This window comes from Trichechus manatus, unplaced genomic scaffold, assembly GCF_000243295.1.
Source record: "Trichechus manatus latirostris isolate Lorelei unplaced genomic scaffold, TriManLat1.0 scaffold00091, whole genome shotgun sequence".
NCBI lineage: Eukaryota > Metazoa > Chordata > Mammalia > Sirenia > Trichechidae > Trichechus > Trichechus manatus.
The window spans coordinates 4,286,432-4,304,901 of NW_004444027.1; the positions used below are offsets into that span (position 1 = coordinate 4,286,432).

At 38.5% G+C, this 18,470-nt stretch overlaps 2 protein-coding genes across 6 annotated transcripts in view; one reads left to right on the forward strand and one right to left on the reverse strand.

Moving 5' to 3' along the window:
* CCDC25 (coiled-coil domain containing 25) overlaps positions 1–13,420 on the reverse strand; it is a 50,191-nt gene extending 36,771 nt beyond the window's left edge. For 3 of the 5 annotated variants that reach the window (XR_002824950.1, XM_023736725.1, XM_012557233.2), the window contains exons 1-2: positions 13,293–13,385; positions 3,673–3,720 (exon numbers count right to left, since the gene is read on the reverse strand). Coding sequence is in view for 3 of the 5 variants with exons in the window: in XM_023736725.1 (XP_023592493.1) it covers positions 3,673–3,720; positions 13,293–13,320 (76 nt within the window). In the remaining 2 variants the exon portion in view is untranslated. Of the gene's footprint in view, positions 1–3,672; positions 3,721–13,292 lie in introns of all 5 variants that reach the window. The other 2 variants (XM_012557232.2, XM_023736726.1) reach the window with 2 other exon arrangements.
* Positions 13,421–15,709: 2,289 nt separating this feature from the next.
* The window catches only part of ESCO2 (establishment of sister chromatid cohesion N-acetyltransferase 2), a 22,886-nt gene continuing 20,125 nt past the window's right edge, over positions 15,710–18,470 (forward strand). The window contains exons 1-3 of the mRNA XM_004382182.2: positions 15,710–15,813; positions 16,630–16,699; positions 17,440–18,283. Coding sequence (XP_004382239.1) covers positions 16,647–16,699; positions 17,440–18,283 — 897 coding nt within the window. The 5' untranslated portion in view covers positions 15,710–15,813; positions 16,630–16,646. The remainder of the gene's footprint in view (positions 15,814–16,629; positions 16,700–17,439; positions 18,284–18,470) is intronic.

The following is an 18,470-nucleotide window of genomic DNA, read 5'->3' on the forward strand; positions in this document are numbered from 1 at the left end:
TGTCAAATAACGATATACTACGGTTTATAGCCGGGTTTACAGAAAGTTGGGAAGAGGAGGAATACCAGTCCCTTCCACAACTTTTTCCTCATCTGCTTAACAGAGAAAAGGGTATTTTCAGAGAGGCTTTAATGCTTAAAAATTCAGAAAAATAAAAATAATGTTTATAATTGAATAATATAAACTTTACAATTTCTATAACAGTTTCAATTTAAAATGCAAAGATATTTATATTTGAAGATAAGAAAACATAAATCAGAGGAGGTGAGAAATTAGATGATATATTAGAAAACTGATTCACCGTAACAATACTTATATGTTAAAATGGTTTTGAAAGCATGCACTGCATTGTACTCTTAAAAAAAAAACTCTCAATTATGAAATTGCAGAAAATTAGGGAACAAAACAAATGCCAGAAGTATTAAAAAAAAAAAATTAAAATCACCAAAAATTCTGTCACATATGGAAATAAAACACCAGATGAAATAGAGGAGTTCAAAGTACTTATCTCTGAAGGGTGGAATATGGGTACTGGGAAGGACGGGGTAGAGAACTGGTTGGGTTTTTTTTTTTTTTATTACAGGCCTTCTACTACTATTTGACTTTTTAAAACTATGTACTTGTAGATAAAATAAAAATTTAAAGATTTCTTTGGAAATAATGACTATCTAATTCCATCATACGCATAAAGTTCTCTATTGTCGACATGTTGTTTGTAATTATAAACATTTCAATAAATTTTTTTTTAATGAAGATTCCATATTCCTGATTATTTCCTTTAGGTATATTCCTAAAAGCTGAAGTATGGTTCAAAGTGCATGTACATTTTTAAAGCTAATAATACATATCACTTCAGAATGGAAACATCAATACATACTTCTAATCATCAATACATACTTCTAATAGCTATATTAATAATTGTATTTAATATACAAGTATTATTTAAAGTATTATTTAAACACTAATTTAAAAAATAGTAAGGTAAACAAACAATGATCTTAAATGTACCCAAGACAGTAAAATCTACATAACTTAAATGTGGTATTTATTGTCTAGAAAAGCAAAAACATGATAAATCTTTGATGAGGACACTCTTAGCAACTGCAGACACAATGAGTTTTCTGAAGGGCTTTCCACTAGCTTCAGTAGAAAGCTGAACAAATAGCTAAAGGATAATCAGAAAAAATCAAAATCAAAAAAACCAAACCCATTGTCGTTGAGTCGACTGTGGCTCATAGTGACCCTACAGGACAGAGGAGAACTGCCACATAGGGTTTTCAAGAAGCGCCTGGTGGATTCAAACTGCAGACCTTTTGGTTAGCAGCCGAACCCTGAACCATTACGCCACCAGGGTTTCCAGAAAAAGTAAAAACAACACCAAGAAAAAATCCAATGCTGTCAAGTCGATTCCGACTTACAGCAACCCTATAGGACAGAGTAGAACTGCCCCAAAGAGTTCCCAAGAAGCGCCTGGTGGGTTCGAACTGCTGAACCACTTTTGGTTAACAGCCGAACCCTGAACCATTACACCACCAGGGATTCCAGAAAAAGTAAAGGGAAATACAAAAACCTCTTTTCCTTATTCAGACAATGTTTGGCTCCCTGATGACACCTGCTGGCTAACAAAAAGAGCAGGCCTGAAAGATTTTTAGTGAAAGTGAATCATGAAAGTTAAAATTCATTTTCTTTCTATCCAGTCCTTAGTCTGAAATTATCAAGGCTATCAGAAATAATGTGCTAGGAGTGCTAGAGAACAGGGTTGCTTTAAAAGATGGAATGCCTGGGGGAGGAACAACTCAGAAAAGAAGGGTAAAAATGGTTGTACAACTTGAAGAATGTAATCAATATCACTAAATCGTACATGTAGAAACTGTTGAATTGGTGTCATGTTCTGCTGTGTATTCTCAACAACAACAAAAATAACTTATAAAAAGAAATAAAAATTTGAAAAAAAACATAATACCCTTTCTAAAAGGTAAACTAGAAGAAGCTGACAGCTCCAAATGACTCCAAGAGTTCCTAGGGGAAAAAAGAGTGTTCTATATATTTTAATGACTGTAAATCTCCGCTCCACAGGGCTCTAGATATATCTGTAGATGTAAATTCTGTATCTACATTAATGTCTGTAAATATATAAATTCCTACAATACACATTTAAAGGAGTCTACAATCTAGCCCCATACTAACCCACTCCACAAAGCCGCCTCAGTTCTCCCTAATCACACTTACTCTCTGCCCCCATACTTCTACGGCACTTGCTATTATCACTTCATTGTGCCATGCTTATTTTTGTGTGTGTCTCTGCCTGTATACTGTGAAAGCATACACTAAATTTTCCTCTTTGGATACATCACAGAATCTGTATGTTTAGCTTCAGGGATGGCATTTGGTGGGGACTGTTATGAGCTGAGAAATGATATCCCACTTTACAAGCAGGATTAGGCTTCAAGAAAGAAACATCACAAGGGTCAGAGTGGGTGGTGGAAGCTGAAGAAAGTAAAAAGACAGGAAACTGAGTCTGAAAGTATTACAAGGAAGAAAAAGAAAGTACCAGGAGCCCATGCACACCTAAAAGGTTCTGCAACCTGGTGGTAGAAAAGCCCATATGCTGTTCCAAGACAGGGGTTTTTATCGTTTGTTTTGTTACTGGTGGCCTGACTTCAAAGTTACGCCTTTTCCAAAATACTGTGCTACTTCCATAAGAAGAGCAGCTGTGTTTTCCAAACTTGAAAGAGTAATTCTGTCATTTTCTCCAAGCTCTCTGATCGTAGTTTCCTTTCACACCTCAATGTTCCACATTCTGAGGGTCAGTGCTATAAACTCACTGCTCTCTTGATTATCTAAAAGCTAAACTTCACTTTCTTGTCTCCCTCCTCACTCAAGTAGCCAAAAGGCTATTCCCTAAAGCAGTTCTTTTTTTTTTTTTCTTTCTAACTTTAGGCCTGGCGATCTACTTCCCTAAGATCACAGCCATTGAAAACAAACCCCACGGAGTGCAGTTCTACTCTGACAAACATGGGGTCACCACAAGTTGAAATCGACTCGATGGCAACAGGTTTGAATTCAATTTCATCAGTAGGTCGAAAAATCAATTCAACAGGTTGAGACTACCTTTTTTAAAAACTACAACAGAACAGAAAGTAAACGGCAGAGCACAAAATGCAGGTATTTTTTGTAAATCTTTTAGTTATATGAGTATGTACATCAAGATGTAACCTATTTCATACTGAAGACCGTCAACAAAGTTTTTGAAAACATTGCACTAAATTGTAACATTTCATAACTCAGAATGAGCCACCATCAGCCTCAAAAAAAAATAACAATAGATATGTATAGAAAATAATCTCTTCAAAAACCAAACCACAGAGAATTTTTATTTGATCTAAATTAGCACAGGTTAACCTTTTATTCATATCATCTTAAATCAAATGATACCGACAAAACTCTTTGAAAAGTTTCTTATCAGCAACAAGTGGTTCAATTAGCTCAAATATTATCTGGCATAACTAGATTCTAGAAAAGTTAAGACTTTTGCCAATCCTATAGAGTTCCTGAAATTGGTTGTGACCTGTTTTTCAAAGCAGTTAGCTGAAAACTCACATCCATGGAAGAAAAAGACAAGTAACACTTACCTGCTGGAAATTTCAAAATCAAATGCTTTTGAAAACTTACTTTCATATTTATCCTTTCCCATGTAAATAGTGTAAGCAGATGAATTAACTAAGAGAGAAAAAAAATTAGATAACTTCATCACCAACAAAATTATTTTATAAGAAAAACAAGTAACAAATGCTTAGATGGGGGTTAGCAAACTATGGCCCAAGGGCCAAATCCAGCCTGCTACCTGTTTTTGTCCAGTCATTGAGCTGTTTTTACATTTTTAAAGGGTTGGAGGGGAGGGGGACAAAGAAGAATAAACTATAGAGACTGTATGTGGCTCACAAAGCCTAAAATGTTTACTATCTGGCCCTTTACAGAGAAAGTTTGCTGACCTTTATAAATGGCTACTTTCCTACTTTCTCAGGGATACAGTTCAACGCAATTTCCAGTTCAGTCCTATACTTTTGCCTTCCTCGAGAGAGTTAAGAGAAAAAACAAAACACCTACAAACCTCAATCACTTAAAAATAGGTTCCTATCGTTAGCCTATATTAGTTATGGAGCCCTGGTGACACAGTGGTTAAGAGCTCAGCAGCTAATCAAAAGGTCGACAGTTTAAATCCAACAGCTGCTCCTTGGAAACCCTACGGGGCAGCTCTACTCTGTCCTATAGGGTCACTATCAGCTGGAATCAACTCGACAGCAAAGGGTTTGGTTTTGTATATTAGTTACATCCCAGGTCTGCTGCAAATTATAATGGGCTCCCTATCCCATTCAGAGGAACCATGGCTCTCAAATTTCTTCTAAATCATTGAGTCTGAACTCTGATAATACATTATTGTTGTTGTTGTGTGCTGTCCAGTCGATTCTGACTCATAGCAACCCTATAGGACAGAGTAGAACTGCCCCATAGGGTTTCCAAGGCTGTAATCTTTGTGGAAGCAGATCACCAGGTCTTTTCTCCCGTGGAGTGGCTGGTGAGTTCAAATTGTCGATCTTTGGTAACAGTCAAGCAATTCAACCATTGTGCCACCAGGGTTCCTTGATTATACTTTAGATGACCTAATTGTGCCCTAGCTCCACCTCAGACCAACTAAATCCAAATGTCGGAACAACTGGGTAGAGGAGGGAGGGACGGCAGTGAGCATTTGTGTTTTTTAAAAGTCCCCCCCCCGCCAAGTGATTCTAATGAGAAGTCAGGGCTAGGAACCACTATACTAAATCAAACTGAATAATCTGTGTATGGCTTATCTTAGGGATGGCATTTGCTTTACTGAGGTAGTATGTGTTTTAATATGGGCATCTTCAACCTGGAATTAAACAAAAAGTTTAGATTCCTACTGAAATTATAGCTGGTTGCTAGTATTTCAAGCTAGTCGCTCAGACTTGTTTGACCCCAACTGGATCGAAACTACTAAATTAACAGTTAGTTGCTGGGCCCTCAGTCTACAAAGCCTGATAGACAGGTGGAGGGTTGGGCTGGGCAGTCTGTCAGCTGTGGCTCCAAAGCACAGAACTAGCACATGGGAGTAGAGCTCTGAAGGCCAGGGAGCAGCACTCTCATATACAAAGCTCATTCTTACCTTAGGGATGCCTTCACTTTCAGTAATGCCTTAACTCATGAGTCCTAGTTGCCTCTTAGATAGGAAAAATGCCCAATTCCTTCAGTGACTTCAGTTATAGTGACTACATCATTAATTACTTGGAAGTAGTTAAGTGAAACAACTTGAGAGAACGTTTGCATTGATTAGTTGGCAGAAATACTTCTCAGTAATTGAACATTAGCTTAATAAGAGGGAGCCCTACTGACGCAGCCGTTAAGTGCTGCTCAGCTGGTACCAGTAAGGTAGGCAGGTCAAACCCACCAGCCACTCCAAGGGAAAAAGATGTAGCAGTCTGCTTCTGTAAAGACTACAACCTTGGAAACCCTAGAGGGCAGTTCTACTCTGCCCAGTCGGGTGGGTATGGGAGCTTAATAACGCTTTAGCATAACATGTAACAAATACCAGCAGTGTGGGAATAAAACTAAAAAGTATTTCAGATTCTCTCTGCACAATCTGACAATATTCTATGTGTACAACTTTTTGATCCTACAATGTCACCACTAGAAGTATAGCCTACAGAAAGACTATACCAGTTATGTTCTTTTCTAACCTAAACACCCATTAGCAAGAGACTAGTTAAATACACTATACCATACCAGTTGCTGTCCAGTCAGCTCTGACTCATGGCAACCACATGTGTGTCAAAGTAGACCTGTGCTCTTCCACAGGGTTTTCAGTGGCTGATTTTCTGGAAATAGATCACCAGGACTTTCTTCTGAGACATCTCTAGGTGGACTTACATCTCGAACTTTTTGGTGCATTAACTGTTTACATCACCCATCCATAAACAAAATACCACACACCCATTAAAAAGAAAGTAGCGTACATTATAAAACAGTATTTTTCTGTATCTGTGTACAGCAAGATTCAACTTATAAAAAACAAATATATAATTGTTTACATATATTTATTTTTTATACACACATACATTTTCTTTATATGCATGAAAGGATATACACCTGTTAGCTGCAGTTACCTTGGGTAACTTGCTTATGAAATGCGATCAGAACAAAAATACTTTTTATTTTTTAGAACAAAAATACTTTTAAAAATTGGAAAAAAAAAAAAAGTTGTCTCTATGAAGGCCAAGTCATCTAAAGTTACAGCCAAGTAATTCTTCGAAAATAACAACATCGTGAAAGACAAAGACTGAGCAACTGTTCACGATTAAAGGAGGCTAAAGGGTCACTATGAGGCGGAATCAACTCAACGGCAACAGGTTTTCTTTTTTCTTTTTTTTAAGAGTAATGACAACTGAATGCAACAAATGGTTTGTAATTTTCTTTTGCTTTAAATACATTATTAGGACACTGATGAAATCTGAATATAGCCTGCTGATTAGTATTATAGTAACGTTAATTTCCGAATTTTGCTAATTTGCAAATTTTGTTAATTTCAAAAAGTGTTTTGATAAGAGAATGTCCTTGATTACAGGAAATGCACAGTCAAGTATTTAGAGATAAAATGCAACTTACTAACAAATGGTTCAGGAAAAAAGTGCGTGTGTGTGTGTTTAGAAAAGGGAGAAGAAAGGGAAGAGAAGAGAGCAGAATGGGAGAGAAGGGAAGAGAAAGATACAAGGCAAATGTAGCAAAATGTTAGCATTTGGGAATCTAGGAAAAGGATATACAAGAAATCTTTTACTATCACCACTTTTATTCTATATTGTACTGGAAGTCCTAGCCATAGCAATAAGGCAAGAAAGGGAAATAGTGGATATCCAAATTGGAAAGGAAGAAGTAAAAAGATCTCTATTCACAGACAACATGACTTTTTGCATAGAAAATCCCAGAGATTCCACAAGAAAGCTACTGAATCTAACAGAAGGATTCAGCAAAGTGGCAGGGTACAAGATCAACACACAAAAAATCAGTTGAATTCCTCTACGCTAACAAGGAAGACTCTAAAAAGGAAATCAAGAAAACAATACCATTTACAACAGCCCCCAAAAGGATAAAATATCTAGGAATAAACCTAACCAGGGATGTAAGAGACCTATACAATGAAAACTATAAAACACTATTGCAGAAAACTGAAAGTGACCTTCATAAATGGAAAAACATTCCATCCTCATGGAATAGAACCTTCAACATTGTGAAAATGTCAATACTACCCAAAGCGATCTATAGATACTGAATTGTGTTCCCCAAAAATGTCTGTCAGCTTGGCTAGTTCATGATTCCGTGTTGTGTGATTGTCTACCATTTTGTCATCTGGTGTGATTTTCCTGTGTTGTAAATCCTGGTGAGGTTCGAATGGTGGCAGTTCTGTTGACGGGGCAGGACGCAATCTGCAGGATTGGGTTGCATCTTGGGCCAATCTCTTTTGAGATGTAGGGGAGAGAAGTGAGCTGATAGACAGGGGGACCTCATACCACCAAGAAAGCAGCCCAGGAAGCAGAGCCCATCCTTTAGACCTGGGGTTCCTCCATGGAGAAGCTCCTAGACCAAGGGAAGGCTGATATGACAAGGACCTTCCCCCGGAGTCAACAGAGAGAGAAAGCCTTCCCCTGGAGCTGGCGCCCTGAATTCAGACTTCTAGCCTACTAGACTGTGACAGAATAAACTTCTGTTTGTTAAAGCCATCCACTTGTGGTATTTCTATTACAGCAGCACTAGACAGCTAAGACAGATACAATGCAATCTAAATTCCAACAACACTCTTTACCAAAATGGGAAAACGTATCACCAACTTTATATGGAAAGGAAAGAGACCCCAAATAGCCAAAGCAATATTGAAGAAGAACAAAGTAGGAGCCCTTACACTCCCCGATCTCAAAACATACTATACAGCCACAGAAACCAAAACAGCCTGGTACTGGTTCAATGACAGACACATAGATCAATGGAATAGAACTGCGAACCGAGAAATAAATCTATCCATGTATGGGTAGCTGATTTTTCACAAGGGGCCAAAGTCCATACAATGGAGAAGATGCAGTCTCTTTAACAAACGGTGCTGGCAAAACTGGATATTTATTTGCAGAAAAATAAAACAGGATCCATGCCTTATAGCATGCACAAAAACTAACTCAAAATGGATCAAAGACCTAAATGTTAAAGCCAAAACTATACAGCTCCCGCAAGACAATACAGGGACAAAACAAAGGGACCTAATTTTTTTCAGTAATAGATTACCAAACAAAACTACAAATGCATGAGCAACAGAAAACAAGTTAGATAACTAGGACCTGCTAAAAATTAAATACTTATGCTTATCAAAAAACTTTTTAACAAAAGAGCAAAAAGAGAACCTACAGATTGAGAAAAAATCTTTGTGAATGATATATTTGATAAGGGTCTAAGCTCCAAAATATATAGAAAACATCAACAACTCAACAACAAAAAGACAAATGACCCAATCTAAAAAATGCACAAAGGACATGGACAAACACTTCACCAAAGAGGACATTCAAGCAGCCAACAAAAGATGCTCATGATCATTAGCGATCAGAGAGATGCAAATCAAATGAGATACCATCTCACCCCTGCAAAAATGGCACTGATCAAAAAAACAGAAAACAACAAATGCTGGCAAGGTTGCGGGGAGATTGGAACTCTGCTCCACTGCTGGTGGGATTGTAAACTGATTCAACCACTACGGAAAATGGTATGGTGCTTCCTCAAAGAGCTAGAAATAGAAATACTCTATGATCCAGATCCCACTCCTATGTATATACCCTAGAGAACTAAAACTACTGACATAAACAGATACATGCACACCTATGTTCATTGCAGCGTTATTCACGACAGGAAAAAGACGGAAACAACCCAACTGCCCATCAACAGATCAGTGGCTAAACAAACTGTATTACATACACACAATCGCATACTATGCAGCCATATAGAATAACGATGAGTTCTCAAAATGTACTATAACGTGGATGACTCTGGACAACATTATGCTGAGTGAAATCAGTCAATTACAAAAGGACAAATACTGTAGGATCTCACTATTATAAAAAGACAAAAACAGGTATGCATACAGAAAACAACATTCTTTGGTGGCTCCTAGAGATGGGATGGAGAGGGAAGGGGAATCACTTTCTAGATAGTAGACACTTGTTAGTTTTGGTGATGGGTTAGACAATATCAGATAAAGGTGAAGTCAGTACAACTTGACCAAGGTACAAGATGACACTAAGAAGTACACAAGAATAAGGGACAATTTTGGTAAAAACCACAACATATACAATTTTCCAATAAATGTAATAACAACCAAAAAATACGTGTGTGGTTATACAGATAGATACATATGCTTATATATGTATAGGTAAGCACACATGAATATATGGGTGTGCATGTATAGGTGTTTCTGTAGGCAAATGTATATACATGTTGTGTGTGCTGCATATATATTATATAAAATAAAGCAAATGGGGGCACAGATATGGATACTTCCTAGACAAACCAAACACCCTGTGGGACTGGGTTACTGAGTTTGAGGGCTTAGGACCACAGTCTTGGGGGTAACTCGGTCAAGTGGCATAACATAGCTCAGAAAGATAATGGTCTACATCCTAGTTTGGTAAGTAGCATCTGGGGTCTTAAAAGCTTGTGAGTAGCCATCTAAGATACAATTATTGGTCTCTATGCATATGGAGCAAAAGAGAAAGGAGGAAACCAAAGACTCAAAGACGAAACTAGTCTACAGAACTAACAATCTACAGGAACCTTGAGACCAGAAGAACTAGCTGGTGCCCAGCTACCACTACCAACTGTTCTGACTAGGGACACAACAGATGGTCCAGAGTAAAATGGGAGAAAAATGTAGAACAAAAACTCAAATTCCTAAAAAAGGCCAGACTCACTGGACTGGTAGAGACCAGAGGAACCCTCGAGACTATCACCCTGGGATACCCTTTAAACTTGGAACTCAAACCACTCCCAGTGGTCACCTATCAACCAAAAGACAGAGTGGCTCATAAAATAAATAATATCACCCATGAGTACTGTGCTCCACTTAACAATCACCAAAATGAGACCTAATGGTCAACGTTTACCGGAGACCAAAGATGAGAAGGTAAGGGGGAATAAGGAAACTAGATTAATGGAAGCAGAACAACCAGAATGGAAATAATGAGAATGCTGACATATTGTGAAAAGTGTAACCAATGTCACTGAATAATATGTATAGAAATTGCTAAATGAGAACCTAATTTGCCATGTAAATTTTCTCCAGAAACACAATAAAATCTTTTAAAATAAAAAATCTTTTACTATTTTTGCAACTTTCTGCAAGTCTGAAATGATCTTAAAATAAAAAGTTGAGAATAAAGGAGGAACATGATTGCTAAGCAAGAAGTCTGAATTTAGCTCCTTTCCTGATTAAATGGATGTAGGAAAAATAAATTGAATTATTCTAGAACATTTGTTTATTCTCACCCAAATAACAGTGTTGATTAATCTGGGAACTGGTCATCTTGATAAAACCTAATTCAATTAACAGTATTAAAAGTACAAGTAGACTTAATAAGCTAAGTGTAGATATTTTGTAGGTTCATAAATCAGATGGTATTGAATCTGACACTGGAAATATAGTAACGCTAATGTTCTATTATTCCATTATGAGGCAACCGAAAGAATGAAAAAAGAACAGATTTTAGAATCAAAGGCATTGCTTATTTTAAAAGAAAAAGGTAAGAAACTTTCTATAATAGTTTTCTTCCCATTAAAAAAAATTCTGTAAACAGTTAATTTAAAAACTTGACTATTCATATGAACTAATTTCCTGAAGATTCTGTATGTTAAAGTTTTTACTGTAATGCTAATAACATTTTATTTAGTTTACTAAAAAGCTATAATATTAATTTGCAATTTTAAAAGATTTGCTGCACACTAGTTTTGTTAGACTTAAAGGCCAAATATTTTTCCAGCAGGAAGCAATTCTGACATTATAATGGAAATCAGTGAGGAAAACAGGATCCACAACTCTGCTGAAGCACAAGAGTTTTTTTTTAATCACAAATATATCTGATTATATATATAAGAAAAAAAAACGGCTCTGAATATAAAGCAATCACAGAATTTTTTTAAAAAAGCAAACACTTGAGAACTTACTGCCCTTGCACACTGGTTCCTTCAAAACACTGTGCACCTTACTCTAATAATGCTGCTGTGCTCACAATTTTAGTGTAATTAAATCTAGAGTTAACTTACAAATGTAAAAACAACTAAGCTTTGACCATAACTTCTTTCTTGTTTATATACAATTCATATCAAATGAAAAAGCCAGTTTATTTTTTTAAAAATGCATCACAGTGAAAGCCCTGTGAAGGTGCCTAAGAAAAAATATGGCAACACAGTGCTTACGTTAAGATTAAGGAAACTTGTGTACGTACGTTGAGACCCTGGGTGGCACAAATGGTTGAGCACTCAGCTACTAACTGAAAACTTGGTGGTTCGAATCCACTCACAGGTGCTTCAGAAGAAAGGCCTAGTGACCTGCTTCCAAAAGGTCACAGCCATTAAAAACCCTATGGAGCACAGTTCTTCTCTAAAACACATGGGTTTGACAGGAATAGGAACCGACTCCACAGCAACTGGTTTGGTGTGTGTGTGTGCGTGTGTGTGTGTATGACTAGCACTTAAAGAATTCAGAATAGCTTTAAGTGGAATAAACAGCTAGCATAAAATACATTTAGTATTTATGTGTCCTTCCTGTATTTATTATTCCACTGTTGGGCTTGTATGGACATCTATGTTACTGGAGAGTTCCATGAGCGGAGAAGCTACAAAGATGCCTGAGTTATCTCATGACAAGAATAGAACAAGAGTGAAATCACACACTGGTAAAGGTGTACAATTTTTCAGGTTAGTATAAATTTTGTTTCTAGTAATCTGAATAACATGGGTAAGATGAACCAAATGTACAGAGGCAGATAAATCACATATGGCAGACTGCTGAAGTGTAACTACTGAGAAAAATAATGAGACTTGACAGCGTGATGAGGTAGGAGAAGGGGTCTGGGAAGTCGGCCTCTAAATAACTGTAAGTCACAACTTCCCTGGGCCTCAATTTTCTCATCTCTGAAGAAAAAGCATCACCCTATTCAAACCCACACAAACAACATGGAGCTAGTCTCACTTAAGTCTGATCTTAAACAAACAGAACAATAGACAGTGCTGTAAGTAAGCCAAAATCACCATTAATTTCTCCAACAAGCGTTTATGCAGTCTCTATTGTGAACAAAGCACTATTCTAGGGAAACAAGATACAGAGATCCTATCCCTGCCCTCAAGGGGCTTACACTGCAGCTCAAGGAGACGGCATTTAATATCATGTGATAAGTCCAATGCTAACGTATACATGGGATGTTAAGAGGGTCCCAGAAGAGGTATAGCTAACCAATCTGGGGGTGGCATTAGGTGAGGAAAGGCATCTTGGAAAAAATAAGCCAGGGCTGTTCTAACGGAGTAGGAGTTAACTGGGAGTTGATTCTAAGTGAAAGAGCGTGAGCAATGAAACCAAGGCAAGAAACGGTACTTCTGGGGAACTAAAAGCACCCTATCTTCGTCTACCTAAGACAAATCAGAAACATTAGCATACGTCACTTTTTAAGATCTAGGACATTAACTCTGCCCAGTGAATGGCTATATGGCCATTCCAGGGTCTTTTCATTACTTTCTGTTGCATCTCAGGCCCTAAAACCCTTTCTTAGAAGGTTAAGGCGCACTTGCTGTAACGTAAGAGTTGTTGGCAAATGTCTCTATTCTCCAAGTGGACAATTACCAGGGCGCAGCCAAAATAAAGACGACAAAAAAAATAAAGACTTGGACGAGCAAGAGCCCACAAACTGCCCAATTCCAGAGAGCGACAAGAGGTCTTTCCGAATCTGGGGAAAAGAACAGTCCCCAAATGCAAAGACAAGGGGTGTGGGGATCGTCCCTCCGTGCCCCTAGAGCCCTGACGAGGGTACGCCCAGGGACGAAGGTGGCAGTGAGGGACGGACGCGGCGGAGAGTCCGAGAAGACGAGGAAAGAGGCACCCAACGCTTTAGGAAGACGTCCAAGCGTAGCGGCGTCCTGGGGGTCTCGGTTTCGGGGCCCCGCTGTAGAGAAGGAACCCGGGAGGTCACGGCGCCACTCACCGCTGCTGCTGGTGAAGTAGAACACCATGGTCCCGGTGGCGGGGCAGCCACTGCTACGCAGAGCAGCAGCGCTCAACTCAGGAAGTTCCGGATACCAGAAGCGCGGAACCCCCCTGCTCTACGGGACTCCTCCGGACACTTCCGGCGGGTGGCAGGATGCGTCATAACGCCGGCCCCTCGGCGCCATCTTTAATCCTGGCAGGGCGAAGTGGGTTGGCGTGCTGGGGTGTTAAATGGCTTGGGGACTGAGAAGAGAAATGGATGGATTCAGGGCAATTGGTGGTTGGAAAACGTCTTCTTCTTTGAAGCCATAAAGGAAAAATGCCACTGGAAGACTTTAAGAATCTCTACCCAGTGGGCGCTGAGGTTCTAAGGATTACTAGTTTTATTTATCTGTCCCCTCTCACTCCCAGATAGACTTCCTGAGAGCAGAAACGGCCTTCTTCACAGTTACTCCTTCACTGCACCTAGCACGATGATTGGCCACTTAACAGGACCGCATTAAATTTTGAACAAACTCAAATTTCTCCACTATTCTCATTCTAGCTCCACCATTTAACGCGCATCTTGGGCGCATTAATTAACCTCTGTGCTTCACTTTCCAAATCTGCAAAACGATAATATAGCATATGATGCTAGGGTTTGTTGGAGAGGAAAATGAATAGACATCTTTCTTTGGTTTTTAAGGTTTTTCTTAACCATGAAACCAAATATTAACCATAAAAAGCCTGACCTAGACTGCAAAAGCCTGCCAGAAGCTGCTTGATACCAATGTAAATTTGTCTTTTCCTGCTAGAAAAGAATAGTTGTCAAACCATTGCCTCCTAGTTTAAATCTCAGAAAGCCTCAAGGCTGCAGATGGGTGGAGGGCCAAATTATTAGCAGCCAGGCCAGAAGCAAACTGATACCAGTTGATCTCAGTAAAAGCGGAAGGCAGGGTTCAATCAAATCATGTTAAGATTAACAAATGGTTGCTCGCCTATATTTCTCTCTCCTCCTTATGAGCCCCATTATACCTTGCTTCTTCCAGCCATTTGCTTTTTCTGGAATCAAAATTGCCTCCCTATATACATATGGGGCCCTGGTGGTGCAGTGGTTAAGAGCTTGGCTGCTAACTAAAAGATCGGCAGTTCGAATCTACCAGCTGCTCCTTGGAAACCCTAAGGGGCAGTTCTACCCTGATCTATAGAGTCACTATGAGTCGGAATCAACTCAACAGTAATGCATTTGGGTTTTTTTTTTAAATTATTATTTATTTATATGCATATAGAATAACTGCTCAGGATAAACCTTATGTACAAATTTCAGTAAATTTTGATTATTTTTAACGGGTTAAAGAAGTTAATAGGCGTAAAGGGTTTACAACGTGATAAGCACTCAAGTGAGTTATTAGGTAATATTTACTAGAGGTAGCATGCCTCTTGGGTTTGGGATTCAGCACGTTCTGGATATAAATCTAAGATCTGCCATCTATTACCTAGAAGACTGGGCAAATTCCAAACCTCTGAACCTTATTGATTGTCCTGCTGTAAAGTGGGGATAATACATGGTCACCATGAGTCTGAATCAACTCAACTGCAACCGTTTACTGGTTAATGCTCCCAGAGCACTTAGTTTTGACCCGATTATTGCTCTTACTTCATTCTGTAGCTCATGAAGTTGAATGCACCACTTAACTAAATTTATTTAGAACGAAAAAGTATGGTAGAGACTGTACCAGGCTTTAGTGACACAAAGATAATAACAATAGCTAACCAACCAATGGATGCTTTAGGAATCTTTTGGTTTTTCAAAGCAAGAACCTATGTCCTGTAAACAGTAATTGCATTTCAGGCCCTCAGTTTATATTCTTAAAATGGGAATGGTAATACATACCTCATAGATTGTGGTGAGGAGTAAATGAAATAAACCATGTAAAGCGTATAAGAATGCCTGGCATTAAATTTAACTCTAAAAAATGAAATAGAAACCAAAAGGATTGTTAATAAGAAGAAAAAAATTAAACTAATGATCAAGTTCCAAATGTGGAAAACAAGTGAATCGGGAATCTTGGAGAAACTACAAAAACTTCCTAAGGCAAATGACCCCTAAAACGCATCTCAAGTTCAGAAGAGCGCCTCTGTTCTGTCAAAAACTACAATTCCCAAAATGCACCAAAACAAACCGCCTGGAAAGGAGCCTGGCGCTGCCGCAAGAGATTGTGGGAGGCGTGGTTTCCCTGTGAAAACGGCGTTTAGCCACCCAAGGGCGGGAGAATATTGGAAACTGCCTCCTGGGTAGGCGGGGCAAGGGCTAGGGAGCGACCAATCAACGAGCCAGTCCCTGGAAGCGCTGAGATGCGGCGAATAGGAACGCAGCGGCTTCAGGCACGACTGGCGCGCAATAATTTGAATACATTCACGGAGCGACTGGCTCGGCTGAGGAGAGGTCGCGCGACTGTGAGGATCAGGTAACCACTGCGGAGGGCCAAGCCTGAGATTGGAAGACCGAAGAGAACGCAAGATTCTGTGGGACGAAGGAGGTGAATGTTAAAGAAAGAGAGCTCTTGCTATGGCTTTGGCGGGCCGGTGGGCTCGAAGCCGCCGACCCATTCTCCATACTGCCGAGTCCCCGAGTGTCCCTCTTTCTGATGCCGGAGCTTTCTTTTTCTTTTTCTTTTTGCCCTGACACGGTTCAGGGAGAGGAGCAATTTTCTCATTCAGCCCTAGAAGGATCCTCCCTTAAGCCTCGGCTCTGTATTAGCTAGTAAGAAAACAAGTAAGCGGCTTGCTCAAAGCTCTTCAGCTAGTAATATGGAAGATTATGTTTCGCTCCCCTTTTTTTTATTTTGCTGGGCGCTGGTGAAAAAATTAGAAACGTCTTTTTCTTCATTGAACATACAGGCTGTTGAACAAGACAGATAGTTTAAACAAACAATAAGAAAATGTATTAAATGGAATATTAATGAGGTGCAATGGAAACAGAACAAGAGCATCTAACAGTAGGAGGGGTGTTTAAGTATGGTGTAAGTTAATGAGGCTAATTAAAAGGGGAAAGTGTGCCCTGAATAAGGGTAAAAAAGAATTCCTCCTTGGTAGGGTCATTTTTCAGCTGGAAGCATGTATTGTCCCTGCTTTTACTTCCTGTTCTTATTTGCTACTGTTATGTAGTATTGTTGTTTATTAACTCCATGCTATAAATTCTTATTAAAGTAATTTACTTTTTTAAAAACCCTTTTCCTGGGCCTTTATGGACCATCACTCATCTGGAAACTTTAGACTTTTAGTGTAATTTTGATCCAGTAATTTTTACATTCATTTGATAAATTTGATTATTGTAATTGCCTTATTGCTTTTAGGAATTCTGTTTAAAAAAATGGCAGCTTTTACCCCAAGAAAAAGGAAGCAACATTCTTTGAACTGTGACAGGTGAGTCTCATCCTATGGATAGAAACCCTTAAAGAAGAAAAACCCACCATCTCTTAAAATTTTCATTCTTCCACTTGCATACTCCTTGTGGCTATATAATATTTTATATTCTAATTTTAGTTCTTTTGGAGGGAATCACAGAGAAAGCTGTTTTCTAAAGCTGGGAAATAATATCTTTTATTACCCTGCTCCTTTCCACTCCCCTGTAATATTTAGGGTACTGTTTTTTGCATACAGTGGATGCTTATCTGTAGGCAGTCCTAGAAAGTCTGTGTGCTCGGTACTTACTACATATCACACCAGAGATATAAATCACTCTTAACAGAACAGACCGCAGGCAATCAGTTTATTCTGAAGAATTAATCATTATAGGCGACTTCTTGTAACCCATAGAACAAAGTATGCGAACTATAATTTGCATATGGCCAAGACTTATAAATAGATTTTAAAACACACACACACATACATATGTATATCAGAACTTCTTTGTAAACAATGTTTGTTTCCATGAACATTATTGGGATCTTCCTTTTGAAAGATATTTGAATGCTTTGTTTGATAAAGACAATTTAAGTTAGTTTACTGTTAAACTAATAGATAATCTGTGCGTATGTATGTTTTGCAGAGACGGTGTATTGTTTTTAATATGACATATAGGTAGATATTATTTAGCAGTAGATTGAAGTAAATATCAAAGTAAAATAATGGTACTTATCAATGGACTTGATTTCTTGTCATAGCCTATTATCAGACATTCCATCAAAGAAATTAATATTGGACTTTACTGAAAATATATTTCTACCACCTAATAAAAAGCACATTCTTCAAAGCAGTGATAAAAATGAAGAAAACATGCATTGCTTTCAACAAGACGATTTCATTTCAAGTTCACTTAATACTTCAACATTTCCAACAAATAAAAAAAATAGATCATCATCTGCCGATCAAGGTTCACCGTTTAAATCTGCTGTGTCCACTGTGTCCTTTTACAACAAAGATAAGTGGTACCTCAATCCATTGGAGAGAAAGCTGATAAAAGAGAGTAGAGCCACTTGTCTAAAAACTAATAATGAAGATAAATCTTTTCCCAGTATGATGGAAAAAATGCAGGGAAAACCAGTCTGCTCCAAGAAGATGAACAAAAAACAACAGAAGAGTTTAACTGCTAAATGTCAACCAAGTTACAAGTGCATCAAACCTGTATCAAGGAATTCCAAAAATTCCAAGCAAAATAGAGTGGCCTATAAACCAATTGTGGGGAAAGAGAATAGTTGTTATTCAGCTGAAAATAATCTGAATGCTCCTCGAGTACTAAGCCAAAAAATAAAACTACAAGTTACACTCCAGGGTGGAGCGGCATTTTTTGTTAGTAGGAAAAAATCCTCCCTTAGAAAATCATCTCTGGAAAATAAGTCATTACTGGGATCTACTGGAGAGAATAAATCAGAAGTGACTGAAGATTCTGATGGAGAGACTGTCCGTGAAAGAAAAACTTTTGAAACAAGTCAAGTGCCTAAGTGCTTGTTACAGGAACTGAACATGGAGCTACTGGGTGCAAGAAGTAAAAACGAGAAATTAATGAAGGTAAGGAAAGCTACATACCAAAAAAAACCAAACTCGTTGCCATCGAGTCGATTCCGACTCATAGCAACCCTATAGACAGAGTAGAGCTGCCCCATAGGGTTCCTTAGGAGTGCCAGGTGGATTTGAACTGCTGAGCTTTTGGTTAGCAGCTGTAGCTCTCACCCACTTCGCCACTAGGGTTTCCATG